Consider the following 12,570-nt stretch of genomic DNA (forward strand, 5'->3'; position numbering starts at 1 on the left):
CCCATCTTTTGCATCTGAGACTTGATCATCTGATAAATGCTGTTTCTGTCACTTCTGTGGGACTAGCCTGTTGAAGAGCTCGGTGTGCCTCACTCAACATGTGCTGCACCCGCGAAAAATCTCCAACTTGAGATTTTGATGGAGGCTGAAACTGTGTGCTGGCTGCTGCGGTTGGCTGAGTGCCCATTGCCCTGGGATCGGAGAGGGGTGGTACCTGGGGCAGCCTCTGTACCCTGATCACGCCCCGTCTCTGCCTGTGCCGTCACGGGAGTGTGGACAACCCCGCCCCGACCGCGCCTCCCCTGCGCTCGTCTCGGCGCAGGCGCGGTCTCGGAAATGTCCTTCTCTCTCTGATCGACACCAGTACAGCTCAGATCCCATTCTGGCCCCGTGCCAACACCTGCAGCCGGCGCGCGGTCCCTGCTCGGCCGGTGCCCGTTCCGCGTCCGCGAACTGGGGAAAAAACCCTTCGCGCCCCGACTTCCGGGTCCTGCATCATCACCACGCGTCTCCTGCGTCTGCCTACGGGCACCGCCTGGAGCCCTGCAGCTGCTCCAAGCCCACCGCCCGCGTCTGACGTGGACGCTATGATTTGAGAGCCCTTCCCGGACGTCCCGCGGGTCTCGCCCTGCGCGCGCGTCCCTGGCACCGCGCCAGCTGAGGCCGCCGCTGTCGGTGTCATGCTCACAGCCCCCGCGCCGAAACTCGCGTCCCCCACTGCCTCCGCGCTCCCCCCGCCGCTCGCCGCCGCCGCCGCGCAGCCACGCTCGCCGCGAGCTGGGCTTTCGGGGTAGAGGAATTGGAGGCGGTAAAGCTGCTTCCCACTCCCTCTCATCGGGAGCTATTTCCCGCTCCCTCTCATCGGGAGCTATTTCCCGCTCCCTCTCATCGGGAGCTATTTCCCGCTCCCTCTCATCGGGAGCTACTTCCCCGCTCCCTCTCATCGGGAGCTACTTCCCCGCTCCCTCTCATCGGGAGCTATTTCCCGCTCCCTCTCATCGGGAGCTACTTCCCCAGGGCTGGTTGGGACCAGAGACAATCTCTGCTTTGAGCTTTGCTCTCCTCCCCCCGCCCCTGTGGGATTCACAATTAATGACCTTTTAGCTCTACTCCGGGATCTTGCCGTAATTGCCTCTAACATGATCCTTGCTGGGGATAAAAGCTTCAAGGCCGTTTTACCTTTTTTCAGAGATTTTCACAAGGTGTGTGGCTGCCAGACCTTGTAAGGCTGACAAAATCCTTAACTGTTCCTGAGAGCATGTCCCCTCCATGTTCTCAAATCTCAACCTTCTTACCAAAAGCTGAATCATTTGCAAGGTCCGTCCGGAGGTCGCCCTGGTCACTGGCCCCCCCGTCAGATCTGGATGCGAGTCTGTTTAGCAGAAGTTGAATCTTGGATCTTCTGTGTGGATTTTTTTTTTCTTTTTCTTTTTTTTTTTTTTTCTTTTTCCCTTTTTTTTTCTTTTTTTTTTTCTTTTAGGGAGTGCCTCTTCTTTTCCTTGTCCTTTTTTGTTCTCTTCACGGGCTGTGTTTCAGCGGCTGATGTCTGGTGGCGTGGCTGCCTGCCAACTGCCCACCTGGGTGCTTTCTTGCTGCCCAACGTGTCGTGGTCTCTCTTTTGCAGCCCATCTCTTGCAGCCGTCTCTCTTTCCGCCCATCCGGGTTGTTCTCTTGCCGCCCAGTTCTTGCAGCCCACCTGGGAATGCCAAATGCCGGGTCTTTCTTGCAGCCAAGCCAGGGAACGCCAGTTGTCGTAATCTCTCTTCGTGCCCACCCAGGGACGCCAGTTGTCGTAATCTCTCTTCGAGCCCACCCAGGGAACGCCAGTTACCGGGGGCTGTCTTTCTAGCTGGTCAGAGTGACCCCGACTAAAGTTCGAAAGTTCCTTTTCCCAGCCCGGTGCTTGAAGAAAAAGTCAGAGCTCTTCATTTTTTCGGTCTCAAGATTGTTTATTGCATCTTATCTATAAAGTTCTTTCTCCCTGTCCAGCCGAGATCCGTTTGGCAGGACAGCCAGAGGCACTCCCCCCTCCTCCAGGGCGGTGTTATCTTTATATACTACAAACTACGTGTACAATATTTACAGTTATTTTCCAATACCTATCATCTATATTAGACAGTGAGTTTCTACTTTAGACCAATCTAAAAGTGCCAACATCACCAGACAAGATGGAGGTAGAGAAGAAGAAGAAAGGCTAGACACGCCCAAATCCCTCCATCTTGTCACCAGAAACCCCTATACCAAAAATCCTAAAACCTTATTTACACTATTGTGGCTTTTATCTCTTTCTATAAAGGTGACAAGTTATTCCGTGGTTCATAATCGAACCCACTGGTGTTCTGGGCTGTGTGCCAGGGTCTCCGAGCCCCCTGGCAAGGGTCCCAGGAAACTCCGGACTCCCAGAGGGATGTCCTGAGTTCCGACAGATCCCAATCAGGAATCAAGGAATTTTTCAGGCTTTTTGATCTGTAGGAGGAAATCTTGATGGGGTGTTTAGTCAGGATCTTGTAATTCTTATTTCAAAGACCATTAAAATGGAAATATTTTCTCAGGTGAGGATCTGAGCTGAAGGAAATGGAACTCTTCCAAATCAGGATGATCCCAATCAGGAACCCACCATTTTCCAGGGTTTTGATGTTTCATTTTTTTGATTTTTCAGGAGGAAATCTTGATGGGGTGTTGAGTAAAATCTCATAATTCTTATTGAAGAGACGATTAAAATGGAAATATTTTCTGAAATGCAGCACAGGGGAAGATCTGAGCTGAAGGAAATGAAACTCTTCCAAATCAGGATGATCCCAATCAGGAACCCACCATTTTCCAGGATTTTTGATGTTTCATTTTTTATTTTTTCAGGAGGAAATCTTGATGGGATGTTGAGTCAGAATCTCGTAATCCTTACTGGGAAAACCATTAAAATGGAAATATTTTCTGAAATGCAGCACAGGTGAGGATCTGAGCTGAAGGAAATGAAATTTGTCCAAATCACAATCATCACAGCCAGGAATCCACCAATTTTCAGGATTTTTGATTTTTCAGGCGGAAATCTTGACGGGATGTTGAGTCAGCATCTCTAATTCTTACTTAAAAGACGACTAAAATGGAAATATTTTCTGAAATGCAGCACAGGTGCGGATCTGAGCTGCAGAGCAAATGCTGCAAGGTGAAACCTCTCCAGAAAAACCCTCCCCAGTCCCGAGGTGAGCGAGTGATGAGCCAGAAAAAAGAGGATTTCGAGACAATGTGACTCCAGCAGGCCACGAGGACAATGAGAAGTTCAGAAATAGCACTATTGACTGGTGGAAAAACAACATACATATAATTTTCAGGTAATTACTGCAGCATAATTAGCTGGGTTGTTTTCACATGAGCCATCTGAAATGAGCTCTGCTTGCTGCTGGAGCTCAGCTTTATTTGCAGCGTTCCCATGACTCAGGGGATGCTGGAAGAGGAGGGATTGGGTGAAAAATGAAGATTTTTCTCCTAGCTGAGCCCATCTCAGGGCACAGCCTGGCTGCTGCTGCTTTATCCTGAGTATATCTTGCTTTTTGGCAAAAAAAATTTGAAATTTGGAGCAAAATCTACTCTGTAGGAATTCCTTGTGTGGTCCTTAATGGGAATTATAGGACAGGAAAGAGACTCAAATGGGAGCAGGCCTTTTTCTAGATCACTCTCTGGGAAAAATGATGATAAATTCAGATGATATGAAAATATCAGCATTTTACAGGCACTGTGTGAGTGGAGGGATGGGGGAACATCCTAAGGACTCGCTCTCCAAGCTCTGGAAAATGTGAATTATTTTTATTTCTTTGTTTGATTGCCACAGGCTTTGCTTATTAAGAATCATTTGCTATCTGTAGAAACAACTTCTGACTTAAGCACTGGGGCCTTAAAAATCACTTTTAATTGGAATGAGAGAGTTCCTCCCAGTGAAACCCCAGGTTTGTTGATGCTGGAAGTCTGGAGAGGGCAATTAAAAGCCTCCCTCACCTCTGTGATGATATTTGGGAAATAAATGAGTTTTCCTCCTCATGTTTGAATAGTTTTTTTGGCCAATTGGAAACTTCTGGAGGATCTGATGTTTTAAGTTTTACCTGGCTTTGAATTTCTCAGCTCCTCAGGACCTGCTGTGGTTGCCCTTTACTCTTTCTTCTTGTGCTGCATCCACAAATTATGAAAATGGGTGCTAATGACCAAAAAAAAAAAAAAAAAGAAAAAAGAAATCCCAATTGTGATTCATGGAAATGGAATTTTGTTGACAAAAAAAGGGGGATTTAACTTGGCCAAAGGAAATGCTTTTCCAACTGGAGATGAATATCTCAGGAATGACCATTTCTTCTCAGAGACAGAACTATTCCAGTTTTAATTTCAGAAAAAAAAATAAATAGAATAATTCAAATAAGAGCCTGGAGAAAAGCAAGCAGACCCACCCAAAAGGGGCAGTTTTTCCAGGCAGAGAAGTCCCAAAAGTGAATTTTAGGTGAGTAAAATGAAGGTGAGGAGGATGCTGGGGCAGGAAACGCTGTCACCTCCCCTGGGCTGGCCACACCTCATCCCAGTACTCCCAGCATCCTGGAATGCTTGGGCTTGGAAGGCACCTCAAAGCTCTCCTCCTCCTCCAGCTGTCCCCAGATCTGCTCCCCAGGTCCCCAGGTGTCCCCAGACCCTGTCCAGGTGTCCCTTAGACCCCCTCAACTCCATTCCCAAGGTCCCCAGGTGTCCCCAGCGCTGTCCCTGGTGTCCCTCAGTGTCCCCAGCCCTGCTCCTGATGACCCCCGTGTCCACAGTCCTGGTCCTGCTGTCTCTGGGTGTCCCCAGCCCTGTCCCCAACATCCCCAGGTGTCCCCAAACCCTGTCCAGGTGTCCCCAACCCTGTCCCCAGGTGTTCCCTCCTCATCTGCAGGCAGGTGGCCCCGACCAGTACGGACATGGACGGGGGACTGGGGGATACTGGGATCTACTGGGAGTCCCTCCCACCCCAGGATCATCCCGAGCATGCAGATCCTGGGCAAGAAGGGGCTGATTGCTGCAGCCACGGGCACTGTCCTGCAGCTGCAGGGCCTCGTGGGGCTGGGGAGGGACAGGGGCTGGGCTGGGAATTCTGGCACTCCGGGCTGGCAATAAGGGCTGGGAATTCTGGCACTCCGGGCTGGCAATAAGGGCTGGGAATTCTGGCACTCCGGGCTGGCAATAAGGGCTGGGAATTCTGGCACTCCGGGCTGGCAATAAGGGCTGGGAATTCTCTCATTCTAGGCTGGGAATATGGACTGGGAATTCTGTCACTCCAGGCTGGGAATAAGGGCTGGGAATTCTGTCACTCCAGGCTGGAAATACAGGTGGGAATTCTGTCACTCCAGGCTGGGAATATGGGCTGGGAATTCTGTCACTCCAGGCTGGGAATACAGGTGGGAATTCTGTCATTCCAGGCTGGGAATTCTGTCACTTCAGGCTGGGAATAAGGGCTGGGAATTCTTTCATTCCAGGCTGGGAATTCTGTCACTCCAGGCTGGGAATATGGGCTGGGAATTCTGGCACTCCAGGCTGGGAATTCTGTCATTCCAGGCCAGGAATACAGGTGGGAATTCTGTCACTCCAGGCTGGGAATAGAGGCTGGGAATTCTGTCACTCCAGGCTGGGAATATGGGCTGGGAATTCTGTCACTCCAGGCTGGAAATACAGGTGGGAATTCTGTCATTCCAGGCTGGGAATTCTGTCACTTCAGGCTGGGAATAAGGGCTGGGAATTCTTTCATTCCAGGCTGGGAATTCTGTCACTCCAGGCTGGGAATATGGGCTGGGAATTCTGTCACTCCAGGCTGGGAATAGAGGCTGGGAATTCTGTCACTCCAGGCTGGGAATACGGGTGGGAATTCTGTCATTCCAGGTTGGGAATTCTGTCACTCCAGGCTGGGAATATGGGCGGGAATTCTGTCACTCCAGGCTGGGAATACAGGTGGGAATTCTGTCACTCCAGGCTGGGAATATGGGCTGGGAATTCTGTCATTCCAGGCCGGGAATACAGGTGGGAACTCTGTCACTCCAGGCTGGGAATACAGGTGGGAATTCCGTCATTCCAGGCCAGGAATACAACCTGGGTCTGCAGGGCAGTCCCCAGATGAGGTGAGGAATGTGAACTGCTGTAAATGTTTGCAGGAATCGCGGCGAGGCAGAGTTTGTGTGAGCTGGAGTGGTGTGAGCAGAGCCTGGAGGTCAGAGGAGGGAAAAGCCAGGGAACAGGGAATGAGGGATGTGTCACCCCAGGACACTGCTCACGTCATTAGCAGTCACACAAACTCATTTGCATGCGCTTTCCATAGTGCCATGCTGGGGGGACATTCCCAATTGCTCCAGGATTGCTCCCTAAATTCAGGTCTGAGCTCCCCCTCTGGGAAGTTTCATCCTCTGGGAAGTTTCTTTCCTGAGCAGCAGCCCTCGTTTGGGCCCGGTCTGGGAGAGGATGGAAACACAATCTGATATAATTTGGGCTGATATTGCTCTTGGATGTGGGTTTTGGGGAGATGTTCGTGCCAGCCCTCTCCACATCAACTTCCTGCTCGGCACAAGGAGCCACGTGTGTTGTTATAAAGTAAAAAATAGGTTTGTTTTATCAGATATTGGCTATTCCATTGTCTTCTCTGCAGCCAAGTAATTTTCACTAAAACATTCCTCTTTCTGTCCCTCAGAAAAGGGTATTTCACACATTTCATGCCTGCAACAACCTCAGCAATAAAGGGGTTTTAAGGGCTTGGTTGTGTTTTCTATCAAGAAATAGTAACTGAGAGTCTCTCATTAAACCACTTTTATTCAGGCTCAGAAATGCCCTTATATTACTTTAAAGCAAAGAGTAAATTTGGATTATTAGGCAAAAAGGGAAAACTCTTGGATACTGGGACTAATGGAAACAATATGTTCACAGAAAAAATGCATATCTTTAAAAAATATTATTGTGTCTGAACATGGCTTTGAGCATGTGAGTTATGTGACACGATACATTTTTGGGGAAGTTTCAGAAGAGGAAAATAAAAGAAATGGGGGGGTTGGAGACAGTTTTGGGGCTGTTCTCCCCTAGCCCAGTTGCCTCCCAGCATTTTCTTTTGGAAATGGAGAGAAAATGAAAGATTTAATTTTCTGACAGATCTGAGTGCTGCCATCACTGCCACAGCTGGAGCCACTGAGAGCACCTCTGGAAATGACTGCGTGTTGACAAAGGCTTTTTTTGGCAAGAAACCATCATCTGAGCCTCGGGAGCAGAGAGGAACAAAATTTCACTACATGTAAATAATAGCCTAAAAATAGAAGCGCAGATTGGTTTTCTCATTAAGTTCCTTCTCCATCCTCCAGTATATTCTGCACTGAAAAGGGAGTGACTATCAAAAAGCCCAAACTGAAAAAAAAAAAAGAAGAGCCTGGGTGAGGTTTGGCTGTAAAAAACACTGGCAGGACCGTTTTAAACCTGATTTTCTATATCCCCTTTTTTTAGTTCTCTTCCTTATTTTAATGCAGCCGAAGCCATTCTGGGGCTGTTTTATTTAAAGCGAGTTTTGAGAGAGGACGCTGTGGTTTATGGCCACGTGTCAAGTTTGATAGTGTTGTGCCATGATTTAGCAAAACACTTGAAGCACATGTCCACATCCCACTGAATTTGGTAGGAAGTGGAGAAGCAGAGGAAAAGCTGTTTGGCCGTGCAGCAGCCTCATTCAGGGGGGAAAAAAATACAAAAGTAACTGAAATAAACCAAGGATTTGTCTCCACACAATCACAGAGCTTTAAGGCCAAATTCTTTCAACTCGATGTGAGCTCATTGATCATATTAGATCATGATCATGACGTGTGTTTAATAATTTCAAATGAAAGGGTTCTGCACTGGGCTGCCTCAGACCACTGAAATAGACAGGCTAATTATGGGAGCCGTGGGCGTGCTGGAGTCATCTGACTTTTATTTTTTTTAGCAATCTCACCGAGCACCCTGCCCCCTCCCCAAACCAGCCCTTCAGGCACGGAGAGGAATCTTCATCACACGCAGGATTATCGGAGTGCTGCTCATCAGCCTCTAATTGCTGCTCATTTTCCAAGGGCTTCCTTTGAACGTGGCAGAACTCCAGGAGAACAGGGCCATCCATGGGGCTGGGATGAGGGATGAGGAGAGAGGGGTGTCAGCCAGAGTTCCCCCGTTTTCTGCCAGGCTGGGGAGTATTTCTGGGTGAAACGCTTGGAAATGAAAAGTTTGGAAAGGGATATGAGTTAGTTGTGTGCTCTGCTCAGCATATCAGGCTTCATTATATCCTCACCATAAACAGATGCCATCAAAAATCTGCTTATTGAACACATATAGTTTATAAACATGTTCATCTATTAACTTATATATGTTCATATAATTTATGTATGTTCCTTTTCTAGGTTAAGTCTATGTGACCTGTCCACCTTGGTCAGAATCCACACAGTCTTGTCCTGGATTGATGGAACGTGACACATCCTGATACCATTCCATTGTCATCCCTATTTACTAGGAGTTGTTTTCTTCAGGATTTCATATAAATATCCTTAGCAATAAACAGCATTGTATCAAAAAGCTCCTTAAACACATCTGACACCTCTCTCCCATTCTTCCCTTAACACAAACTACGTAATTTTAAATCCTAGGTAACCCTCTGAGTCAAATGTTTTAAATTTAAATTCTGGTTATCTTACCATAGGTTCCCTGCATGCCCTGTTTGAATCGGCAGAGTTGAGACAATAAAACTTTATTTTATTTTATTTAGTGCCCATAATCGAAATGTTTTCTGAATGTAGGATGATGGATTTTATGGCAGCTGTGGAAAAGTAGGAAATTTTGTCTTCTTTGCTCTATTCTGTGCATTAAGGTGAAGGCCAAGGAGAGAAATTGTCATGGTGATATGTTTACAGAATAACACACAGCTAAGAAAGAAGCTGAATCAAGCTATAGTGACTTAAATACTAATATTTGATCCATCCAAATTCACAACTGATGCCGTCATCTTGCCAGGCAGAAATTTTGGTAGATATCTTCCTCTCCGCACTACCCGGCTTGCTGTTGGAAGAACATTTCACTCAAAATTGACACGAAATGGGCGTATTTGGATCCCAACTCTCTGCTCTTTGGGACTCCTAAAACACCTGTACTGCTGTTCCCCGGTAACAGGAAAACCCGGGCGATTCCTGAACTTCTCCGCACTAGCCCAGGGAAATAAAAATTATCATTCCCCGAAATAAAACTTGTAATTCCCCGAAATAAAACTCATCATTTCCCGCTTGGCGCAGTCCGGGAGCCGGAGGTTCCGCCGGCGCCCGCTGAGGTACCCCGGCCCCATCCCGTTCCACGCCTAAAGATCTTAAACCGGCGGACTGAGTAGCAGGAAGCGGAGTTAATAAATCCCATTTTTATCAATTTATTTATTACTGCAGGAAGGCGCATCCACCGCTCCCCCTGTGGCGATCCGCGGGGCAGAGGGGAGCCGGGGCGCCCGGAGGGACCCGCGCCCCTCACGGAGCGCGCAGCGGGGCCGGCAGCACCGCGGGGGCCGCGCCGCGCACGGCGAAACTTTACGGGCAGGGCGGCGGCCACACGGCGTCCCGGGGCGGCTCGGGAACCGCAGCGAGAGCCCGGCGGGAGCGGCGGCCCCGGGCCGAGGGCTCGGAGCGGCGGGGACGGCCCGGCCGAGGAGGCACAAAATGGCGCCGCGATTCAAACGCTGCGCGCTGCGGGCGGGCGGGGCGGCGGGGGGGGCGGTGTCCCGGCGGGGTTCACTGCGCCTGCGCGCAGAGTCGCAAGATGGCGGACAGTGCGGAACTAAAGGTAAAGCGCAGCTCCGGGTCCCCCCGCGGCGCCGCCGGGGCCGCGGCCGAGACCGGCCCGGGGCGAGACGAGCCCCGCCGGGGCGGCCGCGGCGGAGCCCCGCCGGCAGCGAGGGCTGAGGGGCGGGGTGGGTGGGGAGCGGAGCGCGGAGCTGCCTCCCCTCGCCGCCCCCCCTCGCCGGCCGCGCTCCGCCGGGCGGCCCCGCCGGCAGCCGGGGCAGCGCGGGCGGCTCCGCTCCGCGCCCGCCGGGTCGGGCCGCGCCGCCGCGGGCTGAGGGCGGCGGCCGGGGGAGCCCCCGCGGGGGGCGGCGCGGCCGCTGCCGGGGCGGGGGACGGAGCCCCGGGCGCCCCGCGAAGTTTGCAGGGGAGTCCGGCGGGAGCGACCCCCGGCAGCGGCGGTGCCCGCGGTGACAGCGGGGGGAGCGCGCCGGGGAGGCCGGCTCGCCGCCCCTCCGGTAAATAAAGAACGTCACAAGCAGATGTGGAGGAGTTCCGCGGTGTTGAGCTGGCGGCCGTCCCTGTCATCCTGCGGAACGCGTGGAAACGGGGCGCTCCGAGCCGCCCCGCAGCCGGGCCGGCGCTGCCCGGGCGGGGGTCGCTGCGGTTGGGGCGGTTCTGGAGGATTTTTGGGGGGGTTTGGGGCGCTCCCCCGGGGGGCAGGAGCGGGAGGAGCTCTGCCGAACGCGGAACTTGGGGTTTCCTAGCGCGCAGAAGAACCAGCAGTTTTGCAGTTTTGAGGAAGAGCAGCCGCAGGATGGAGGGCGGTAAGCATCCGCCCCACGATCCCAGGAAAGGACCCCCCGAAACTTTGCGGGCGCTTTGAGGCCGTGCGTGGGTGCAGGCTGTGCCCTGCACACCCTGCAGGGTGTTCAAAGTTGCAGAGTTTCCTCGCAGTTGTCACAGGGTTGTTATTCACCAGGAGGGCTCCTGCCTCTTAAAGTTCGCAGAGCGAGCGGCACGAATCAGGTGGATATGAAATGTGTACGGGCACAGGGCGTGCTAAATGTGTAGCATAAAGTGCGGAATATGTCAAGTATGACTAAGGAGATACTCTGTCTTTCCTTTGAGGTTTGGTAGATCTCAGTTTTCTATGTATCAAAGGTATCGTGCACTTTCATTTTTAGATGCTTAAGGAGCAGTCAGCAGGTGAAGAAATAGCAAATCTTGGGTGTGTTCTGGCTTGCGTGGGTCAGGAGCCTTCAGATCCTCCTTTAAATCCTCCTCTGGCCTTCGTTTTTCTGGGTATCTTCAGACCACATTGAATTGCTTGAGCTGCATAGTCCTTAAGCCTTTTTTCTTTTCAAACTCTGCTTCCCACATAACGAGATCAAAGGGTTAAGATGTGATTCCAGTGCTCGACTTTTTGTTAATTTTAGCGTGGCAAATGGAATAGTGTGTTTTGGTAAGTAACTGCGAGAGTTTCGTGGTGCACAGCAGCCAGCTTGGCTTTATGTGATGCCTTTATTAGCAAGAGGGACTCAAAAGGAGTTCAAAGAGATGGGAGTTAGGGAGTAAAGTCATTCCAAACCCTTCACTGATCACTGTTAGAAATCTCCTTCTTGAGAACCAGTAGAGAAAAATCAGATTTTTTTAAAATTTATGTTTCCTGAAGTGCCGGCGCTGCCTCAGGGTAAATGGCAAAGTTACTATTTTATTGTCAATTTCAGTTTTCTGCTCAGGTTATGATTGGAGTGGTACTTGCAGGCAGGGACTGGAGGATGGCACTCTGTGAAAAACTGGGCTTTTTTCTGTTAGCGACAGGAGCTTGGCAGTTTGCTTAACAAAAAAGTAATTACTTCAGAGATTTGTTCTTGGAAGACCTCAGGACATTGTGATTTCTTTTGTCTTTAGAATGAAAAAGGTGCGTGGGTGGGTCCTGCTCTGTCAGGAAGGAGAGGGGGCACAGGATCTCCTGCTTGGGCTCGGAGCTGTCACCCTGCAGCTCTCCTCAGGTGCTGCAGGAGCTGAGTGCTCCTCAGAAAAATGTGGAGAGCTTGGCATCTCTTGGAGAGCTCTGACATCGTGGCTGGGGACACTGGCTGTTTTTGAAGCAGGAGTAAATCCCCAGAAAAAGTGCTTTTAAGTTCTTTTTTTGGGAGTTGAAAGGTAGCTAAGGGAGGGTTTGTGATTAAGACTCTGCTCTTTGAAGAATGACCAGTGAATTCCTTTAATTATTTTCTTAGGTAAAGCCTTGTACGGTTCTCCTCTGATTAATTAACAAATGGGATTGATTTCAGGTTTAGTGACCTTTAAAAACTAAAATCAACTGAAATACTTGGGCAGGGACTCTTTTGCCTGGCCAGAAAAAGTTTGTCAGAAAAACTTACTCAAGTTTCTAAAACTTTGTTGCCTTCCTGTGCAAAGAACCCTGGGGCTATGTGTGGGGAGCATGTGGAAATTAGGGAATGTGATATGATGGGTGCTGTTGCCAAAGGAAAATTGAAGTTCTTGCTCCCTCCAGAAAAACAGTGGTCAGTCTTACTTGCCACAATTTTTCATGGAGTTTTAATCATGAAATTGCCTTTCCTGTAATGTATTTTCTTACCACAAGCAAGAGCCTTTCGGCCTTTTCTGCCCCCGTTTGGGATTGTTTGTTCTGTGGGGAACAAAAATAATCAGATAAGATGAAACACAACTTTGCAGATCCCAGCCCTGTGAGGTTCCTGAATTCCTGGGTACTCAGGAAGGTTGGGGTAAATTGAAGCAGTATGTTTTCCTTTCTGCTGCTGAAGTAAGGTAACTGCAAAGTTTGTTCTTC

At 50.2% G+C, this 12,570-nt stretch overlaps 1 protein-coding gene and 1 long non-coding RNA gene across 2 annotated transcripts in view; both read left to right on the forward strand.

Moving 5' to 3' along the window:
• The first annotated feature begins 5,673 nt into the window (after positions 1-5,673).
• On the forward strand, positions 5,674-8,751 carry LOC132333243 (uncharacterized). Its single transcript, XR_009488101.1, has 3 exons — positions 5,674-6,119; positions 7,135-7,273; positions 8,397-8,751. It is a non-coding gene; the product is annotated as an uncharacterized LOC132333243 (long non-coding RNA).
• Positions 8,752-9,758: 1,007 nt separating this feature from the next.
• The window catches only part of PIAS1 (protein inhibitor of activated STAT 1), a 53,417-nt gene continuing 50,605 nt past the window's right edge, over positions 9,759-12,570 (forward strand). The window contains exon 1 of the mRNA XM_059858750.1: positions 9,759-9,813. Coding sequence (XP_059714733.1) covers positions 9,790-9,813 — 24 coding nt within the window. The 5' untranslated portion in view covers positions 9,759-9,789. The remainder of the gene's footprint in view (positions 9,814-12,570) is intronic.

This window comes from Haemorhous mexicanus, chromosome 13, assembly GCF_027477595.1.
Source record: "Haemorhous mexicanus isolate bHaeMex1 chromosome 13, bHaeMex1.pri, whole genome shotgun sequence".
In the NCBI taxonomy this organism is placed as follows: Eukaryota; Metazoa; Chordata; class Aves; order Passeriformes; family Fringillidae; genus Haemorhous; species Haemorhous mexicanus.